At 48.1% G+C, this 23022-nt stretch overlaps 1 protein-coding gene across 2 annotated transcripts in view; it reads right to left on the minus strand.

Annotated features, from left to right (window-relative positions):
• LOC138647079 (vitamin D3 hydroxylase-associated protein-like) overlaps nt 1-23022 on the minus strand; it is a 160574-nt gene that overhangs the window by 106519 nt on the left and 31033 nt on the right. For both annotated transcript variants that reach the window (XM_069735897.1, XM_069735898.1), the window contains exon 2: nt 967-1080. In XM_069735897.1, the coding sequence (XP_069591998.1) occupies nt 967-1080 (114 nt within the window). The remainder of the gene's footprint in view (nt 1-966; nt 1081-23022) is intronic.

Genomic DNA, 23022 nt, shown 5'->3' on the forward strand with positions numbered 1-23022 from the left:
CTCCCTGTATACAGAGATACACGATAAGATTCTGTCTGCAGCCACCACTAGGGGGAGCTCCCTGTATACAGAGATACATGATAAGATCCTGTCTGCAGCCACCACTAGGAGGAGCTCCCTGTATACAGAGATACATGATAAGATTCTGTCTGCAGCCACCACTAGGGGGAGCTCCCTGTATACAGAGATACATGATAAGATCCTGTCTGCAGCCACCACTAGGGGGAGCTCCCTGTATACAGAGATACATGATAAGATTCTGTCTGCAGCCACCAGTAGGGGGAGCTCCCTGTATACAGAGATACACGATAAGATTTTGTCTGCAGCCACCACTAGGGGGAGCTCCCTGTATACAGAGATACATGATAAGATCCTGTCTGCAGCCACCACTAGGGGGAGCTCCCTGTATACAGAGATACACGATATGATCCTGTCTGCAGTCACCACTAGGGGGAGCTCCCTGTATACAGAGATACATGATAAGATTCTGTCTGCAGCCACCACTAGGGGGAGCTCCCTGTATACAGAGATACACGATAAGATTTTGTCTGCAGCCACCACTAGGGGGAGCTCCCTGTATACAGAGATACATGATAAGATCCTGTCTGCAGTCTCCACTAGGGGGAGCTCCCTGTATACAGAGATACATGATAAGATCCTGTCTGCAGCCACCACTAGGGGGAGCTCCCTGTATACAGAGATACATGATAAGATCCTGTCTGCAGTCACCACTAGGGGGAGCTCCCTGTATACAGAGATACATGATAAGATCCTGTCTGCAGTCACCACTAGGGGGAGCTCCCTGTATACAGAGATACAGGATAAGATCCTATCTGCAGCCACCACTAGGGGGAGCTCCCTGTATACAGAGATACATGATAAGATCCTGTCTGCAGACACTACTAGAAGCAGCTGTGTGTAGAACATCTTGGCTTTCCCCATAGGGAGTGAAGGGTTTGTCAATACCTTTTCCATATAGGCATGGAGCACAGTCTCTGGGGTCAGCGATCCTTTCTTCAGATGCTCCACAAGCTGTGCTAGTGGAATGGAAAGGATCCGGCTTGTGTCTACATCTCCATGCTGTGAAAAAGAAGACATAAAAATATCTGTGACACATGCGCGGCTCCACAGGCCTGCTTCTTTCCTCCCACTGATTGCAGATTGCCCCGTTTCACTAGAGCCGCAGATCATCTCTCTGGAGCGATGTTCTGCATCCGGTAAGGCTACTTTCACACTTGTGTTGCTTGGCGTATGTCGCAAGGCGTCGTTTTGGAGAAAAAACACATCCTGCAAAGTTGCCCGCAGGATGCGTTTTTTCCCCATAGACCTGCATTAGTGACACATTGTGGCGTATGGCCACATATCGCATCCGTCGTGCAACGGATGCGTCGTGATTTTGGCGGACGCAACGTACAAAAAAAGTTCAATATAACTTTTTTTATGCGTCGGGTCTGCCATTTTCAACCGAGCATGCGCTGCTGAAACTCCGCCCCCTCCTCCCCGCTCATCGCAATGGGCAGCGGATGTCTTGTAAACCTTCATCCACTGCCCACGTTGTGCTACATTTAACACGCTGTCTCTCGGTACGTTGGGCCGACGGTTTGCAACGGCCCCCTACTGACGCAAGTGTGAAAGTAGCCTCATGTATTTGTGACCGTCCACTGACTGTACGTTCTTGGAGATTAGCCATCTTGTGAACAGGTGAGGGGAATCAATCTCGACGTCTGAGAACAGTGATTGTGAAGAATATGGAGGCGATCACTCCTGTCCGATTCAAGATTGTATTTCTGCTACAAAGTGTGAAGTTGAGACAGGAAACCATTCTGCCAAATTCATCCTCCAGTGGGAGCCGGCACCAAGCTGCTCCTGGCAGAGTGTAAGGCCGGGGCTCGGATGCCGGCGGCAGTGCCGGGTATTGAGGCAAGTGTGACCAGTGTGACCGCGGCCTGAGGCCGATTAACTGACGGACGGTAGTCGCCATTTCATAGAGAGTTATGGAGTTATCGGACGTCCTAGCTGTGTACCGGTTACATTTTCAAGCTCTCAACAATGGGCAGAACGGCCGCTGAGGTCTCGACTTATGCAGGCACCCAAGGGTAGGGAGATACATAGAACAGCTAGTAGCAACAAAACCGCCGCCCAATGACCTTCCATAGAGACGTTATCATCCATCATAGATTTTGGAGTTTCGGCTGCCAGAACAAACGGGAGATGAGACTAGGACCACCCGAGGGGGATGGGTGGGGAAGGGAGTGACTGACATGCTATGATGTTGGACTTTGTTTACTGCCAAGGGAGGTCACGCCGTGCGTGCAGCGTGTTGGAAGGAACCAAATATGTCTGGCCCCCATGCTTGGAATGTGGTTACAAGCATCCAATGAGCAGTCATCAATCCGGTAACTGACTTTTGTATCATCTGCTTATACTTCTGTGCTACCACCTGTATTTGTATATCTAACCAATGGATATGTATAACCATTGTGTATATAGTGTATTGGTTAATGTGCTCTTAAGTCGATTGAATACAGCTGTGTGAAAGTGTTCACCTTCTTCATGATTTCCTATTATTTTTAATGTTTGCCACTTAAATGTTTCCGACCAAACCAATGTAAATATGAGACAAAGATAACACAAAGCTGCCAAAAAGGAAACAGAGAAGCACATTGCTAAGGAGAGTAAAACTAATCCCAAACTGTTCTTCAACTATATCAATAGTAAAAGAATAAAAACTGAAAATGTAGGCCCCTTAAAAAATAGTGAGGAAAGAATGGTTGTAGATGACGAGGAAAAAGCTAACATATTAAACACCTTCTTCTCCACGGTATTCACGGTGGAAAATGAAATGCTAGGTGAAATCCCAAGAAACAATGAAAACCCTATATTAAGGGTCACCAATCTAACCCAAGAAGAGGTGCGAAACCGGCTAAATAAGATTAAAATAGATAAATCTCCGGGTCCGGATGGCATACACCCACGAGTACTAAGAGAACTAAGTAATGTAATAGATAAACCATTATTTCTTATTTTTAGGGACTCTATAGCGACAGGGTCTGTTCCGCAGGACTGGCGCATAGCAAATGTGGTGCCAATATTCAAAAAGGGCTCTAAAAGTGAACCTGGAAATTATAGGCCAGTAAGTCTAACCTCTATTGTTGGTAAAATATTTGAAGGGTTTCTGAGGGATGTTATTCTGGATTATCTCAATGAGAATAACTGTTTAACTCCATATCAGCATGGGTTTATGAGAAATCGCTCCTGTCAAACCAATCTAATCAGTTTTTATGAAGAGGTAAGCTATAGGCTGGACCACGGTGAGTCATTGGACGTGGTATATCTCGATTTTTCCAAAGCGTTTGATACCGTGCCGCACAAGAGGTTGGTACACAAAATGAGAATGCTTGGTCTGGGGGAAAATGTGTGTAAATGGGTTAGTAACTGGCTTAGTGATAGAAAGCAGAGGGTGGTTATAAATGGTATAGTCTCTAACTGGGTCGCTGTGACCAGTGGGGTACCGCAGGGGTCAGTATTGGGACCTGTTCTCTTCAACATATTCATTAATGATCTGGTAGAAGGTTTACACAGTAAAATATCGATATTTGCAGATGATACAAAACTATGTAAAGCAGTTAATACAAGAGAAGATAGTATTCTGCTACAGATGGATCTGGATAAGTTGGAAACTTGGGCTGAAAGGTGGCAGATGAGGTTTAACAATGATAAATGTAAGGTTATACACATGGGAAGAAGGAATCAATATCACCATTACACACTGAACGGGAAACCACTGGGTAAATCTGACAGGGAGAAGGACTTGGGGATCCTAGTTAATGATAAACTTACCTGGAGCAGCCAGTGCCAGGCAGCAGCTGCCAAGGCAAACAGGATCATGGGGTGCATTAAAAGAGGTCTGGATACACATGATGAGAGCATTATACTGCCTCTGTACAAATCCCTAGTTAGACCGCACATGGAGTACTGTGTCCAGTTTCGGGCACCGGTGCTCAGGAAGGATATAATGGAACTAGAGAGAGTACAAAGGAGGGCAACAAAATTAATAAAGGGGATGGGAGATCTACAATACCCAGATAGATTAGCGAAATTAGGATTATTTAGTCTAGAAAAAAGACGACTGAGGGGCGATCTAATAACCATGTATAAGTATATAAGGGGACAATACAAATATCTCGCTGAGGATCTGTTTATACCAAGGAAGGTGACGGGCACAAGGGGGCATTCTTTGCGTCTGGAGGAGAGAAGGTTTTTCCACCAACATAGAAGAGGATTCTTTACTGTTAGGGCAGTGAGAATCTGGAATTGCTTGCCTGAGGAGGTGGTGATGGCGAACTCAGTCGAGGGGTTCAAGAGAGGCCTGGATGTCTTCCTGGAGCAGAACAATATTGTATCATACAATTATTAGGTTCTGTAGAAGGACGTAGATCTGGGTATTTATTATGATGGAATATAGGCTGAACTGGATGGACAAATGTCTTTTTTCGGCCTTACTAACTATGTTACTATGTTACTATGTTAAGTAATCACAAAATGCAGTTTATAAATGAATGTCTTTATTATAAAGGGAAGAAGAAATCCAGACCTCCAGGGCCCTGCGTGATAAAGGGATTGTCCCCTAAAGCTAATAGCTGGTGGCCGCCCGTAGCAGCGACAGCGGCAATCCAGCGTTTGTGAGAACTGGCAATGAGTCTTTTACATGGACGCTCATCTCTGCAGGATTGTTGTAATTACGCCACATTGAACAGCTTTTTTAAGGTCATTACACTTTGAGGCCCCCCATCCCTGTGCACACCTGTGGCCCCACTTTCTGCGCTGTCAGGGTCCCCTCTGCTTCACTGTAGGTTCCCATCAGTCGGTGTTATAAAGATTGAGGCACCGTCCTTTTCAGGTTTCAAATAGACAATTTAATACTTTCCTTACGCAGCACATCCATTATTATTATTATTATTATTAATAATTATTATCCATATTCTTCACAGCATTTACAACAGGTTCCGCATTACACATTTCTTTCCCTGCATTTTCCTTTCTGTCACCCAGCACTCACCCCGGACCGACCTTTCCACACGGTTCCTCAGTGTCCTCTCAATTCAGCTCTGCTACGGTTAAACCTTCCTTAGTCTGTTTTGCCCAAGACGAGAATTTCCATCTCCAAAGCCAGATGCCACTTGGCGAGCGACCTGCCCTCCTGTACTGTACTTGGTGGTGACCCAGCCGGACTGGCCATCTGGCAATTCTGGCAAATGCCAGAAGGGCCTGTCTGGTCATGGGCCGCCTTGTCTGCTACATTGTTAACAGAATCGATGTTCTCAAGACACCCATACTGTTAAGAGTTGTGACGGAGCACAAAGTCGCTGACTCAGTCACTTACCCCAGCAGGCACGGGGATCATTAGAAATATTGGTCTTGTAGAAAATCTTCCTTTCCTCCATCCAGTATAATATTAGTAATATATCCCATCTGGTTCATGGGGACGGGGACAACATGGGCCTGTGTGATGTCAAATGCCAGGACTGAATTTCATCCCCAGTCCGTACCTGCCCAGCGTACTCCAGTTCCAAGCTCACTGCATCTGAGAGTTTTCTGAGGGCACCTGCCCACGCTATAAGCTGCCACATCATGGAGCCACCTGAGTCCCCATCCTGTCACTGTTTCTGTCTTTAATCTCCTGGCCCACTGCTGTTCAGACCCGATGCTGAGGTTTGCTGGGCTTCTCCTTTAATAAACATTGCGTGATCACTGCTCTTATTCCCGGGCACTTAAGCCCGTGCTGGTGGTACGGGCATCCTGGCCATAATAACTCCAATCAGGAAGCCCTCCCTGTCTGAGCTGCAGCTGACCCCTCCTATAATTAACTAGCTATTGAACCCGTTCTACGCCCGGGTGGCGAGCATTTATATTGGTATATGGTCTCCATCCTGGTATGTGCTGCTCCATCCTGCGTCCCCATCCTGTCATGTGCTGCTCCATCCTGCGTCCCCATCCTGTCATGTGCTGCTCCATCCTGCGTCCCCATCCTGTCATGTGCTGCTCCATCCTGCGTCCCCATCCTGTCATGTGCTGCTCCATCCTGCGTCCCCATCCTGACATGTGCTGCTCCATCCTGCGTCCCCATCCTGTCATGTGCTGCACTGATCCTGCGTCCCCATCCTGTCATGTGCTGCTCCATCCTGCGTCCCCATCCTGACATGTGCTGCTCCATCCTGCGTCCCCATCCTGTCATGTGCTGCACTGATCCTGCGTCCCCATCCTGTCATGTGCTGCTCCATCCTGTGTCCCCATCCTGTCATGTGCTGCACCCATCCTGCGTCCCCATCCTGTCATGTGCTGCACCCATCCCGCGTCCCCATCCTGTCATTTGCTGCTCCCATCCTGCGCCCCCATCCTGTCATGTGTTGCTCCCATCCTGCGCCCCCATTCTGTCATGTGCTGCTCCCATCCAGCACCCCCGTTCTGTCATGTGCTGCCCTATTCTGTCATGTGCTGCTCCCTTCCTGCGCCCCCGTTCTGTCATGTGTGTTATGGTCTGGTGATTATGGAGCGACATGAGACTAGCTCTGAGCAGGTGGTATCTATACTGACCGCAGACCCTAAGCTCAACACACAACTAGAAGCAGCCGTGGATTGCTCCTAACGCTCCCTATGCAACTCGTCACAGCCTAAGAGCTAACTACCCCTAAACATAGAAGCAGGAAAACTATCTTGCCTCAGAGAAAATCCCCAAAGGAAAGACAGCCCCCCACATGTAATGACTGAGCGGAGAAGGAAATGACATATGTAGTATGAAACAAGATTGAGCACAGGAGGCCACTTCTAGCTTGAAAGGAAAGTACAGAAAAGAGCGCTGTCCGGTCAGTAGAAAAAACTAGAAAAAGTCCACCGCAGAGAAATGCAAAAATCTCCAACACCTAACTAAAGGTGTGGAGGGCAAACTCTGCTGCCCAGAGCTTCCAGCTTAGCTAAATAGATCCATACTGATTAACTGGACAAATGAGCAAAAGACAAGACAGTACTGAACAACAAGTCCACAATAAGTGAACTGCAAAGGACATGGAAGGACTTAGCTTAGCAGAACTTGGTCAGAGTGTCAGGAAAATCCAAAGAGTAATGACTCCAGGCAAAGACAATTGACAACTGGCAATGAATGAGGGCTAAGGCCAGACTAATATAGCCGAGCCCAAAAGACAATCAAAGGAAACAGCTGAGAAGCTAAATCCAAGAAGCAGCAATACCACTAAAGACCACAGGAGGAGCCCAAGAGCAGAACTCACAAAAATACTACTTACAACCAAGAACAGAATTCACAACACATGTGCTGCACCCATCCTGCGCCTCCATTCTGAGATGTGCTGCTCCTATCCTGCGCCACTGTTCTTTAATTTGCTGCTCTCATCCATATGCCCCCATACACTGCTCCATAAAGGTTTATGGCCCCCATAAAATGCTCCATAGTATATGCCCCCTACACTGCTCCATAAAGGTTGATGGCCCCCATAAGATGCTCCATAGTATATGCCCCCATACACTGCTCCATAAAGGTTTATGGCCCCCATAAGATGCTCCATGGTATATGCCCCCGTACACTGCTCCATTATGGTTTATGGCCCCATAAGATGCTCCATTCTATATGCCCCCGTACACTGCTCCATTATGGTTTATGGCCCCCATAAAATGCTCCATAGTATATGCCCCATACACTGCTCCATAAAGGTTGATGGCCCCATAAGATGCTCCATAGTATATGCCCCGTACACTGCTCCATTATGGTTTATGGCCCCAATAAGATGCTCCATAGTATATGCCCCGAACACTGCTCCATTATAGTTTATGCCCCCTTAACATGCTCCATTGTATATGCCCCCGTACACTGCTCCATAAAGGTTTATGGCCCCCATAAGATGCTCCATGGTATATGCCCCGTACACTGCTCCATAAAGGTTTATGGCCCCCATAAGATGCTCCATGGTATATGCCCCCGTACACTGCTCCATTATGGTTTATGGCCCCCATAAGATGCTCCATGGTATATGCCCCCATACACTGCTCCATTATGGTTTATGGCCCCCATAAGATGCTCCATAGTATATGCCCCGTACACTGCTCCATTATGGTTTATGGCCCCCATAAGATGCTCCATAGTATATGCCCCGTACACTGCTCCATAAAGGTTGATGGCCCCCATAAGATGCTCCATAGTATATGCCCCGTACACTGCTCCATTATGGTTTATGGCCCCCATAAGATGCTCCATGGTATATGCCCCCATACACTGCTCCATTATGGTTTATGGCCCCCATAAGATGCTCCATAGTATATGCCCCGTACACTGCTCCATTATGGTTTATGGCCCCCATAAGATGCTCCATAGTATATGCCCCGTACACTGCTCCATAAAGGTTTATGGCCCCCATAAAATGCTCCATAGTATATGCCCCGTACACTGCTCCATAAAGGTTGATGGCCCCCATAAGATGCTCCATAGTATATGCCCCCGTACACTGGTCCATTATAGTTTATGGCCCCCATAAGATGCTCCATAGTATATGCCCCGTACACTGCTCCATTATAGTTTATGCCCCCTTAACATGCTCCATTGTATATGCCCCCGTATGCTGCTGCTGCAATATAAAAAAAAAATAAAAAAACATACTCACCTATCATCGCTCGGCGCCGAGTGCTGGGGGGCCTGAACAGGCGGGGACACCGGCGCGCTGTGGGGGTCAGGTGCCGGTATCGCCGCCAGCTCAGGCCCCTTAGCACTTACTATATTGACCTGTCCTCCGTTCCACCGCTGAGCGCCGCCATCTTCTCGGCCTGTGACTGGTCAGTCAGAGGGCGGCGCCGGCGCGCATTAAGCGCGTCATCGCACCCTCTGAACTGAAGGTCACAGGCCGAGGACCGGGAAGATGTCGGCGCGCAGCGCTGGAACGGAGGACAGGTGAATATAGCCGATACTCACCCTCCTGGCGGTCCCTGCTTCTCTGTTGGAGATCGCGGTGTGCGTTCAGTGTGAACGCATACCGCGATCTCTTGGGAGCGTCACTGTGAGGCCCAGACTGCGCCGGCGCTTGCACCAGCGCAGTCTATAAAGGCTTCGGACAGAGTGACGCTCCCAGCGTTATATTATAGATTGTTTTCTAACTGATTTCACTGTACTAAATTACTTCTACTATAATGCCCCATCTAGTGGCCAAAAATGAGTACTACACTTTCCCTATTTAACAACTACATGCAATAGCAAATTATATACATTACATTATGCACAAAGCAGAATTATCATATACTAGATGGTGGCCCGATTCTAACGCATCGGGTATTCTAGAATATGTATGTCCACGTAGTATATTGCCCAGTTACGTAGTATATTGCCCAGTTACGTAGTATATTGCCCAGTTACGTAGTATATTGCCCAGCCACGTAGTATATTGCCCAGCCACGTAGTATATTGCCCAGTTACGTAGTATATTGCCCAGCCACGCAGTATATTGCCCAGTTACGTAGTATATTGCCCAGCCACGTAGTATATTGCCCAGTCACGTAGTATATTGCCCAGCCACGTAGTATATTGCCCAGTCACGTAGTATATTGCCCAGCCACGTAGTATATTGCCCAGCCACGCAGTATATTGCCCAGTTACGTAGTATATTGCCCAGCCACGCAGTATATTGCCCAGTTACGTAGTATATTGCCCAGCCACGTAGTATATTGCCCAGTCACGTAGTATATTGCCCAGCCACGTAGTATATTGCCCAGTCACGTAGTGTATTGCCGAGCGACGTAGTATATTGCCCAGCCACGTAGTATATTGCCCAGTCACGTAGTATATTGCCCAGTCACGTAGTATACAGCACAGCCACGTAGTATATTGCCCAGTCACATAGTATATTGCCCAGCCGCATAGTATATTGCCCAGCCACGTAGTATATTGCCCAGTCACGTAGTGTATTGCCGAGCGACATAGTATATTGCCCAGCCACGTAGTATATTGCCCAGTCACGTAGTATACAGCACAGCCACGTAGTGTATTGCCCAGCCGCATAGTATATTGCCCTGCCACATAGTATACTGCCCAGTCACGTAGTATATTGCCCAGCCACGTAGCATATTGCCCAGTCACGTAGTATACAGCACAGCCACGTAGTATATTGCCCAGTCACATAGTATATTGCCCAGCCACATAGTATATTGCCCAGTCACATAGTATATTGCCCAGCCACGTAGTATATTGCCCAGTCACGTAGTATACAGCACAGCCACGTAGTGTATTGCCCAGCCGCATAGTATATTGCCCTGCCACATAGTATACTGCCCAGTCACGTAGTATATTGCCCAGCCACGTAGCATATTGCCCAGTCACGTAGTATACAGCACAGCCACGTAGTATATTGCCCAGTCACATAGTATATTGCCCAGCCACATAGTATATTGCCCAGCCACGTAGTATATTGCCCAGTCACGTAGTATATTGCCCAGCCACATAGTATATTGCCCAGTCACATAGTATATTGCCCAGCCACGTAGTATATTGCCCAGTCACATAGTATATTGCCCAGCCACGTAGTATATTGCCCAGTCACGTAGTGTATTGCCGAGCGACGTAGTATATTGCCCAGCCACGTAGTATATTGCCCAGCCACATAGCATATTGCCCAGCCACATAGCATATTGCCCAGCCACGTAGTATATTGCCCAGTCACGTAGTATATTGCCCAGCCACGTAGTATATTGCCCAGCCACGTAGTATATTGACCAGCCACATAGTATATTGCCCAGTCACGTAGTATATTGCCCAGCCACGTAGTATATTGACCAGCCACATAGTATATTGCCCAGTCACGTAGTATATTGCCCAGTCACATAGTATATTGGCCAGCCACGTAGTATATTGCCCAGCCACGTAGTATATTGCCCAGCCACATAGCATATTGCCCAGCCACATAGCATATTGCCCAGTCACGTACTATATTGCCCAGCCACGTAGTATATTGCCCAGCCACGTAGTATATTGACCAGCCACATAGTATATTGCCCAGTCACGTACTATATTGCCCAGCCACATAGTATATTGCCCAGTCACGTAGTATATTGCCCAGCCGCGTAGTATATTGCCCAGCCACATAGTATATTGGCCAGCCACGTAGTATATTGTCCAGCCACATAGTATATTGCCCAGCCACATAGTATATTGCCCAGCCACGTAGTATATTGCCCAGCCGCATAGTACATTGCCCAGCCACGTAGTACATTGTCCAGCCACATAGTACATTGCCCAGTCACGTAGTATATTGCCCAGTCACATAGTATATTGGCCAGCCACGTAGTATATTGTCCAGCCACATAGTATATTGCCCAGCCACATAGTATATTGCCCAGCCGCGTAGTATATTGCCCAGCCACATAGTATATTGCCCAGTCACGTAGTATATTGCCCAGCCATGTAGTATATTGCCCAGCCGCATAGTATATTGCCCAGCCACGTAGTATATTGTCCAGCCACATAGTATATTGCCCAGTCACGTAGTATATTGCCCAGCCACATACTATATTGCCCAGTCACGTAGTATATTGCCCAGTCACTTAGTATATTGCCCAGCCGCGTAGTATATTGCCCAGCCACATAGTATATTGCCCAGCCACGTAGTATATTGCCCAGTCACGTAGTATATTGCCCAGCCACGTAGTATATTGCCCAGTCACGTAGTGTATTGCCCAGTCACGTAGTGTATTGCCGAGCGACGTAGTATATTGCCCAGCCACGTAGTATATTGCCCAGTCACGTAGTATACAGCACAGCCACGTAGTGTATTGCCCAGCCGCATAGTATATTGCCCAGCCACGTAGTATATTGCCCAGTCACGTAGTGTATTGCCGAGCGACGTAGTATATTGCCCAGTCACGTAGTATATTGGCCAGCCACGTAGTATATTGCCCAGCCACGTAGTATATTGCCCAGCCACGTAGTATATTGCCCAGCCACGTAGTATATTGCCCAGCCACGTAGTAAATTGCCCAGTCACGTAGTATATTGCCCAGTGACATAGTATATTGCCCAGCCACATATTATATTGCCCAGTCACGTAGTATATTGCCCAGCCACGTAGTATATTGCCCAGTCACGTAGTATATTGCCCAGTGACATAGTATATTGCCCAGTCACGTAGTGTATTGCCGAGCGACGTAGTATATTGCCCAGCCATGTAGTATATTGCCCAGCCACGTAGTATATTGCCCAGTCACGTAGTATATTGCCCAGTCACATAGTATATTGCCCAGTCACGTAGTATATTGCCCAGTCACGTAGTATATTGCCCAGCCACGTAGTATATTGCCAAGTCACGTAGTATATTGCCCAGTCACGTAGTATATTGCCCAGCCACGTAGTATATTGCCCAGTCACGTAGTATATTGCCCAGCCACGTAGTATATTGCCCAGTCACGTAGTATATTGCCCAGTTACGTAGTATATTGCCCAGCCACGTAGTATATTGCCCAGTTACGTAGTATATTGCCCAGCCACGTAGTATATTGCCCAGCCACGTAGTATATTGCCCAGTCACGTAGTATATTGCCCAGCCACGTAGTATATTGCCCAGTCACGTAGTATATTGCCCAGTCACGTAGTGTATTGCCGAGCGACGTAGTATATTGCCCAGCCACGTAGTATATTGCCCAGTCACGTAGTATACAGCACAGTCACATAGTATATTGCCCAGCCACGTTAGTATATTGCCCAGTCACGTAGTATATTGCCCAGCCGCATAGTATATTGCCCATCCACGTAGTATATTGCCCAGTCACGTAGTGTATTGCCGAGCGACGTAGTATATTGCCCAGCCACGTAGTATATTGCCCAGTCACGTAGTATACAGCACAGCCACGTAGTGTATTGCCCAGCCGCATAGTATATTGCCCAGCCACGTAGTATATTGCCCAGTCACGTAGTGTATTGCCGAGCGACGTAGTATATTGCCCAGTCACGTAGTATATTGCCCAGCCACGTAGTATATTGCCCAGTCACGTAGTATACAGCACAGCCACGTAGTATATTGCCCAGCCACGTAGTATACAGCACAGCCACGTAGTGTATTGCCCAGCCACGTAGTATATTGCCCAGTCACGTAGTATATTGCCCAGCCGCATAGTATATTGCCCAGCCACGTAGTATATTGCCCAGTCACGTAGTGTATTGCCGAGCGACGTAGTATATTGCCCAGCCACGTAGTATATTGCCCAGCCACGTAGTATATTGCCCAGTCACATAGTATATTGCCCAGTCACATAGTATATTGCCCAGTCACGTAGTATATTGCCCAGCCACGTAGTATATTGCCAAGTCACGTAGTATATTGCCCAGTCACGTAGTATATTGCCCAGCCACGTAGTATATTGCCCAGTCACGTAGTATATTGCCCAGCCACGTAGTATATTGCTCAGTCACGTAGTATATTGCCGAGCGACGTAGTATATTGCCCAGTCACGTAGTATATTGCCCAGCCACATAGTATATTGCACAGTCACGTAGTATATTGCCCAGCCACGTAGTATATTGCCCAGTCACGTAGTATATTGCCCAGCCACGTAGTATATTGCCCAGCCACGTAGTATATTGTCCAGCCGCATAGTATATTGCCCAGCCGCGTAGTATATTGCCTAGCCGCATAGTATATTGCCCAGTCACGTAGTATATTGCCCAGCCACGTAGTATATTGCCCAGCCACGTAGTATATTGCCCAGTCACTTAGTATATTGCCCAGCCGCGTAGTATATTGCCCAGCCACATAGTATATTGGCCAGCCACGTAGTATATTGTCCAGCCACATAGTATATTGCCCAGCCACATAGTATATTGCCCAGTCACGTAGTATATTGCCCAGTCACATAGTATATTGCCCAGCCGCGTAGTATATTGCCCAGCCACATAGTATATTGCCCAGCCACATAGTATATTGCCCAGTCACATAGTATATTGCCCAGCCACGTAGTATATTGCCCAGCCGCATAGTATATTGCCCAGCCGCGTAGTATATTTCCCAGCCACGTAGTACATTGCCCGTCCACGTAGTATATTGCCCATCCACGTAGTATATTGCCCAGTCACGTAGTATATTGCCCAGTCACGTAGTATATTGCCCAGCCACGTAGTATATTGCCCAGCCACGTAGTATATTGCCCATCCACGTAGTATATTGCCCATCCACGTAGTATATTGCCCAGCCACGTAGTATATTGCCCAGTCACGTAGTATATTGCCCAGCCACGTAGTATATTGCCCAGCCACGTAGTATATTGCCCAGCCACATAGTATATTGCCCAGCCACATAGTATATTGCCCAGTCACATAGTATATTGCCCAGTCACGTAGTATATTGCCCAGCCGCGTAGTATATTGCCCAGCCACATAGTATATTGCCCAGTCACGTAGTATATTGCCCAGCCACGTAGTATATTGCCCAGCCACGTAGTATATTGCCCAGCCACGTAGTATATTGCCCAGCCACATAGTATATTGCCCAGCCACATAGTATATTGCCCAGCCACATAGTATATTGCCCAGCCACATAGTATATTGCCCAGCCACATAGTATATTGCCCAGTCACGTAATATATTGCCCAGTCACATAGTATATTGCCCAGCTACATAGTATATTGCCCAGCCACATATTATATTGCCCAGTCACGTAGTATATTGCCCAGCCGCATAGTATATTGCCCAGCCCCATAGTATATTGCCCAGCCCCATAGTATATTGCCCAGCCGCATAGTATATTGCCCAGCCCCATAGTATATTGCCCAGCCACATAGTATATTGCCCAGCCACATAGTATATTGCCCAGCCACGTAGTATATTGCCCATCCACGTAGTATATTGCCCATCCACGTAGTATATTGCCCAGCCACGTAGTATATTGCCCAGTCACGTAGTATATTGCCCAGCCACATAGTATATTGCCCAGCCACGTAGTATATTGCCCATCCACGTAGTATATTGCCCATCCACGTAGTATATTGCCCAGCCACGTAGTATATTGCCCAGTCACGTAGTATATTGCCCAGCCGCATAGTATATTGCCCAGCCCCATAGTATATTGCCCAGCCACATAGTATATTGCCCAGCCACATAGTATATTGCCCAGCCACATATTATATTGCCCAGTCACGTAGTATATTGCCCAGCCGCATAGTATATTGCCCAGCCACGTAGTATATTGCCCAGTCATGTAGTATATTGCCCAGCCACATAGTATATTGCCCAGTCACGTAGTATATTGCCCAGTCACGTAGTATATTGCCCAGTCACATAGTATATTACCCAGCCGCGTAGTATATTGCCCAGCCACATAGTATATTGCCCAGTCACGTAGTATATTGCCCAGCCACGTAGTATATTGCCCAGCCACGTAGTATATTGCCCAGCCACATATTATATTGCCCAGCCACGTAGTATATTGCCCAGTCACGTAGTATATTGCCCAGCCACATAGTATATTGTCCAGCCACGTAGTGTATTGCCGAGCGACGTAGTATATTGCCCAGTCACGTAGTATATTGCCCAGTCACGTAGTATATTGCCCAGCCACATAGTATATTGTCCAGCCACGTAGTGTATTGCCGAGCGACGTAGTATATTGCCCAGTCACGTAGTATATTGCCCAGCCACGTAGTATATTGCCCAGCCACGTAGTATATTGCCCAGTCACGTAGTATATTGCCCAGCCACGTAGTATATTGCCCAGTCACGTAGTATATTGCCCAGCCACGTAGTATATTGCCCAGCCACATAGTATATTGCCCAGTCACGTAGTATATTGCCCAGTCACGTAGTATATTGCCTAGTCACATAGTATATTGCCCAGCCGCATAGTATATTGCCCAGCCACATAGTATATTGCCCAGCCACATATTATATTGCCCAGTCACGTAGTATATTGCCCAGCCGCATAGTATATTGCCCAGCCACGTAGTATATTGCCCAGCCATGTAGTATATTGCCCAGCCACATAGTATATTGCCCAGTCACGTAGTATATTGCCCAGTCACATAGTATATTACCCAGCCGCGTAGTATATTGCCCAGCCACATAGTATATTGCCCAGTCACGTAGTATATTGCCCAGCCACGTAGTATATTGCCCAGTCACGTAGTATATTGCCCAGTCACGTAGTATATTGCCCAGCCACATAGTATATTGTCCAGCCACGTAGTGTATTGCCGAGCGACGTAGTATATTGCCCAGTCACGTAGTATATTGCCCAGCCACGTAGTATATTGCCCAGCCACGTAGTATATTGCCCAGTCACGTAGTATATTGCCCAGCCACGTAGTATATTGCCCAGTCACGTAGTATATTGCCCAGCCACGTAGTATATTGCCCAGCCACATAGTATATTGCCCAGTCACGTAGTATATTGCCCAGTCACGTAGTATATTGCCTAGTCACATAGTATATTGCCCAGCCGCATAGTATATTGCCCAGCCACGTAGTATATTGTCCAGCCACATAGTATATTGCCCAGTCACGTAGTATATTGCCCAGCCACATAGTATATTGCCCAGTCACGTAGTATATTGCCCAGCCACGTAGTATATTGCCCAGTCACGTAGTATATTGCCCAGTCACATAATATATTGCCCAGCCGCATAGTATATTGCCCAGTCACGTAGTATATTGCCCAGCCGCATAGTATATTGCCCAGCCACGTAGTATATTGCCCAGCCATGTAGTATATTGCCCAGCCACATAGTATATTGCCCAGTCACGTAGTATATTGCCCAGTCACATAGTATATTACCCAGCAGCGTAGTATATTGCCCAGCCACATAGTATATTGCCCAGTCACGTAGTATATTGCCCAGCCACGTAGTATATTGCCCAGCCACGTAGTATATTGCCCAGTCACGTAGTATATTGCCCAGCCACATAGTATATTGTCCAGCCACGTAGTGTATTGCCGAGCGACGTAGTATATTGCCCAGTCACGTAGTATATTGCCCAGTCACGTAGTATATTGCCCAGCCACATAGTATATTGTCCAGCCACGTAGTGTATTGCCGAGCGACGTAGTATATTGCCCAGTCACGTAGTATATTGCCCAGCCACGTAGTATATTGCCCAGCCACGTAGTATATTGCCCAGTCACGTAGTATATTGCCCAGCCACGTAGTATATTGCCCAGTCACGTAGTATATTGCCCAGCCACGTAGTATATTGCCCAGCCACATAGTATATTGCCCAGTCACGTAGTATATTGCCCAGTCACGTAGTATATTGCCTAGTCACATAGTATATTGCCCAGCCGCATAGTATATTGCCCAGCCACGTAGTATATTGTCCAGCCACATAGTATATTGCCCAGTCACGTAGTATATTGCCCAGCCACATAGTATATTGCCCAGTCACGTAGTATATTGCCCAGCCACGTAGTATATTGCCCAGTCACGTAGTATATTGCCCAGTCACATAATATATTGCCCAGCCGCATAGTATATTGCCCAGTCACGTAGTATATTGCCCAGTCACATAATATATTGCCCAGCCACATAGTATATTGCCCAGTCACGTAGTATATTGCCCAGTCACATAATATATTGCCCAGCCGCATAGTATATTGCCCAGCCACGTAGTATATTGTCCAGCCACATAGTATATTGCCCAGTCACGTAGTATATTGCCCAGCCACATAGTATATTGCCCAGTCACGTAGTATATTGCCCAGTCACGTAGTATATTGGCCAGCCACGTAGTATATTGCCCAGCCGCGTAGTATATTGCCCAGCCACATAGTATATTGCCCAGTCACGTAGTATATTGCCCAGCCACGTAGTATATTGCCCAGCCACGTAGTATATTGCCCAGCCACGTAGTATATTGCCCAGCCACGTAGTATATTGCCCAGCCACGTAGTATATTGCCCAGCCACGTAGTATATTGCCCAGTCACGTAGTATATTGCCCAGTCACGAAGTATATTGCCCAGCCACGTAGTATATTGCCCAGTCACGTAGTATATTGCCCAGTCACGTAGTATACAGCACAGAGCCACGTAGTATATTGCACAGCGACGTAGTATACAGCACAGAGCCACGTAGTATACAGCACAGAGCCACGTAGTATACAACACAGAGCCACATAGTATATTGCCCAGCTACGTAGTATATTGCCCAGCCACGTATGTCACAGGTTAAAAAATAAAAAATAAACATATACTCACCTTCCAAGGGCCCCTTGTAGTTCGGTCACATGACCATGACGTCACAGCAGGTCCTTCTCGAGCAGGTGCGCAGGACCTGTGATGATGTCACATGATCATGACGTCATGGCAGGTCCTTCTCCCATACCGGGCTCCCTCCGGTGGTTGTAGGTGGTAATGCAGTTGTCCCTGGGCTGCAGTCCTCGTCAGGTGTATCTGCTGATTGCAATTCTGACTGGGGTATTTAGGTTTGCAGGATTCATTAGTCCTTGCCAGTTGTCAATGGTTTTTGGGAGGTGTTGGACCTGTCTGGTTTCTCCTCCTTAGCTGCCATTTCAGCAAAGATAAATGTCTGTTTCTTTGTCTGTGGCACACTGCTGTGTGCTGGATTTTTGATTGTATTTCTGCTCTGTGTGTAGGATTCTCTGGAGTTGCAGATATACGTTCCACGTCTTTAGTTAGATGGAGGAATTTTTTGTATTATCTGCTGTGGATATTTTTGGAAGGGTTTTAATACTGACCGCTTAGTATTCTGTCCTATCCTTTACTATTTTAGCTAGAGTGGCCTCTTTCGCTAAATCCTGTTTTCTGCCTGTGTGTGTGTCTTTCCTCTCCTACTCCCAGTCAATATTTGTGGGGGGCTGCCTATCCTTTGGGGTTCTGCTCTGAGGCAAGGTAGTATTCCTATTTCCATCTATAGGGGTATTTAGTCGTCCGGCTGTGACGAGGTGTCTAGGGTTTGTTAGGCACACCCCACGGCTACTTCTAGTTGCGGTGTTAGATCAGGATTTACGGTCAGTACAGTTACCACCTACTCCAGTGAAAGTTATTCATGTGGCTCCAAGGTCACTGGATCATAACAGAGCACACTGATGATTGAGCAAGTAATGAGCAGTGACGAGCACACTGATGATGAAGCAAGTAATGAGCAGTGACGAGCATACTGATGATGGAGCGAGTGACGAGCAGTGACGAGCACACTGATGATGGAGCGAGTGAAGAGCAGTGACGAGCACACTGATGATGGAGCGAGTGATGAGAAGTTATGAGCACACTGATGATGGAGCAATTAATGAGCAGTGACGAGCACACTGATGATGAAGCAAGTAATGAGGAGTGACGAGCACACTGATGAAGGAGCGAGTGATGAGCAGTGATGAGCACATTGATGATGGAGCGAGTAATGAGTAGTGACGAGCACACTGATGATGCAGCAAGTAATGAGCAGTGACGAGCATACTGATGATGGAGCGAGTGACGAGCAGTGACGAGCACACTGATGATGGAGCGAGTGAAGAGCAGTGACGAGCACACTGATGATGGAGCGAGTGATGAGAAGTTATGACCACACTGATGATGGAGCAATTAATGAGCAGTGACGAGCATGAAGTGACCGAGGGCAAGGTCGCCCATGTATATCCATGATCTGGCCCAGCAAAACTTCCACACTCAGATTCTATTTTAACAACCGTATCTTTACTGTTATACATTTTCTTTAACACAGCGGAACACAATAATAGACAGTACAAAATATGCCGATTCACAGAGATAACGTGTAATAACAAACTGTCCCTCACTTTCCCTATCCACACGTTACCAGTTCCTTTGTTCCAAGAGGTTATCTTCCCACGTCGCAGGCCTGTCTGTCACTGCAGGGGGACGCTCCAGCCGAAGAGAAAAACAACAGGGATTGAACAAAACTCCGTCTCTCAGGTCCAGACTGTAGTCCTTGGGGTTCAACAGGTAAGGGTGGAATGTTCGGCCTCTCAACAGAGGACCCGCTTACAGTTCATGGGCTCCAGGGTCTGTGAAGATGTCACCGTTGGGTGCTCCGCAGTGTGGGAGCTGGGAACAATCTGGATGTCAGCTTCCAAGAGATAGCGGTCATCCAGGCAATCTTCTATATCGCCTCTACAGGAGGACGCCAGCAGACACAGACCTCTCTCTGCACACACCAGTTTCCCGGGCTTTCTCTTTTCCTCCCCTTCCTGTTCACATGACATCACAGGGGGAAGTTTTGCCAATACAGTTTGTCCCTCTGTAATCACATTTGGCATAGGTATAACTTCTGGCCACACGGGGGCAGTGTCTGTCACAGATTCTATGTCAATGATAACAGAACAGTCACAGCCGGCCAGCTCACTACACGCCCCCCCGCTTAAAGGTTGGCAGTCCCTGTCAACGACTGTCTCCAGGGCGGCGATGGCTGTGGAGGTTGTAGGACCCGGCTGCGAAAAGGGCCACACATATTGGTCTCTGTAGGACTGTCCCGGGGGCACTCCTGCGGTGGTCCTCGTTGTCCGCCTAACGGGTGCTAACCTCTCTTCCCGATCAGTCACCCCACTCTCTGCCCCAGTCGGTAAGTCAGTCGAGGAGGGAAGGGGTTCAGACGCTTCAGTCAGGCGAGCAGGGGTAGGGATGTCTTCCACCTCTACATCCCCGGTATCGGTGTCTCCCACAATATTAGTGATATCCATCTCTCTAGGTATCACAGGAGGGGAGTCAGGCTGAGAACGACAGGGGCGCAACATGTTGCGGTGCAGGGTGCGGAGGCTGCCGCTGTCTTCGCCTTGTACTTGGTAGACGGGGCCACCAGGGTACGGGTGTCCAATTATTCGATAGACTTCGGTCTCCCACTTGGGCCGGAGTTTTCCTTGCGATTTCTTTATACGAACTAGGACCAGTTGACCCACACTCAGTAGGTCTTCTTGTACTGGAAGTGGATCAGCGTGGACCTGGTCCTGGATCTGCTGTTCCACCAGCCGGTAGACAGTTTCCATCCTTTGACGGTGTGCTTGTAGCCAGGAAGGATAGGTACCACAGGTGTCTTCATCAGAGTTAGACAGGTGTAGTTCATGGATGCCTTTGCCTGGGCGGCCAAAAAGGAGGGTGTAAGGCGTGTATCCGGTGACAGAATGAACTTGATTGTTATAGGCCCACAGCAGTTCTGGGAGGAATCGAGGCCAGTCGGGCTTTTTGTCTTCTGCTAAGGTTCGGATCAGTTGTAAGAGGGTCCGGTTGAAACGTTCACACGCGCCATTCCCTTGCGGATGATACGGGGTGGTCCTGGACATCTTGATTCCATACATCTGCTGGAGTTCTTCAATGACTCGCCCTTCGAAACACGCCCTCTGATCAGAGTGTAGCCGCTCCGGACACCCGTAGACCCGAACGAAGTGCTGACAGATGGCCTGTGCAGCTGATTCGGCAGTCTGTACTTTGGTAGCAACAGCGACGGCGAATTTCGTGAAGTGGTCTACCATCACCAGACAGTACTGGTAGCCACTATTCGCCGTTCCAATCAACAGATAGTCCACCATCAACAATTCGAGGGGCCTGGATGTGCTAATAGTCTGGACGGGTGCACGCTGCTCAGTAGACTTGTGGAGTTCACATGTACGACATCCTAGGCAGACGTTTTCAACCAGCTTACGGAGTCCTGGGCAAAAAATGAATTGCTGGGTCCACCGGAGGGTCTTGTCTATGCCGAAGTGGCCGTTCCTTCTGTGGGCTTCAGCCACCATCTCATGGGCCAGCTGCACCGGGACGACAATCTGCAAACATTCTTCCAGCATATGGGATAAAAGGGCCCTGCGATACAAGACTCCATCCTTCACGATCAGCCGATCCCATTGGGCAAGTAGGGCAGAGGTCCTGGTTGAGAGTCGGGCTCTTACTTCGGAGGGTGGTTTCTCTTGTGTCTTCACGTACTGTTTCAGTAAGACGTGTTCAGGGTCTCGATCTTGAAGCTTGGCCCATTCTTGTTGGGACAGGGGTGACCCCACTATGGCTTCGATCCCGCCTACAGCATACTGGCGGCTATCTTCTATTTGTTTAGCTAGCCGGGCAAAGTCGGGCAGTTCATCTTCCTCCAACTCTTCATCCCGGTCCCCCACTGGCGAGGATGATGTCACTCTGGAAAGGCTGTCAGCATTCTGATTCTCCGTCCCCGCTCTGTATTTAATTTTGTATTGGAATCTAGAGAGCCTTGCCATCCAGCGCTGTTCCATTGCCCCTAGTTTGGCATTTTCTAGGTGGGCAAGAGGATTGTTGTCTGTCACGACCAGCACCTCCGCCCCTGTCAGGTAGCCAGCAAATTTCTCTGTCATAGCCCAGGTCAGGGCCAGGAGTTCCAGGCGGAAAGAGCTGTAGTTGACGGGGTTCTTTTCGGTGTCACGGAGGGATCTACTGGCATAGGCTATTACGCGTTCCTTGTTATCTTGGACTTGGGAGAGGACCGCCCCGAGACCTTGAAGGCTGGCGTCTGTGTATAACTGGAACGGCAGGGTGTAATCTGCAAATGCCAGAATAGGGGGCGATGTCAAAGCAGCTTGAAGCGCCCGGAAGGATTTTTCTTGGTCGGGCCCCCAGCTGATGCGTCGTCCTCTGGGACTGTTCGCGGTCCCTCGGAGAGTCTCATGCAGTGGTTCCGCAAGCCGGGCAAAGTCCTTGACAAATCGGCGGTAATAGCCCGCTAGTCCCAGGAAAGCCTGGACTTCTTTGATGGTAGTTGGTTGTGGCCACTCTCGGACAGCTGCTATCTTCTCTGGAGAGGGTTGGACCCCTTCGGCTGAGATCCGGTGTCCCAGGTAATCGATCTCCTGCTGGAATAGACGGCACTTGCTGGGCTTCAACTTCAAGCCGTGTCTCTTCAAGCGCTGGAGCACTTTGCCAAGCTTGTGAAGATGATCCTCAAAGGTGGCGGAGTATACCACGATGTCATCAAGGTATATCAGCGTGAATTCGAAGTTGAAATCTCGCAGACAGCGTTCCATCAGTCTCTGAAAGGTCCCTGGTGCGTTACTCAAGCCGAATGGCATCCG

This window comes from Ranitomeya imitator, chromosome 8 (assembly GCF_032444005.1).
Source record: "Ranitomeya imitator isolate aRanImi1 chromosome 8, aRanImi1.pri, whole genome shotgun sequence".
Taxonomy (NCBI): Eukaryota; Metazoa; Chordata; class Amphibia; order Anura; family Dendrobatidae; genus Ranitomeya; species Ranitomeya imitator.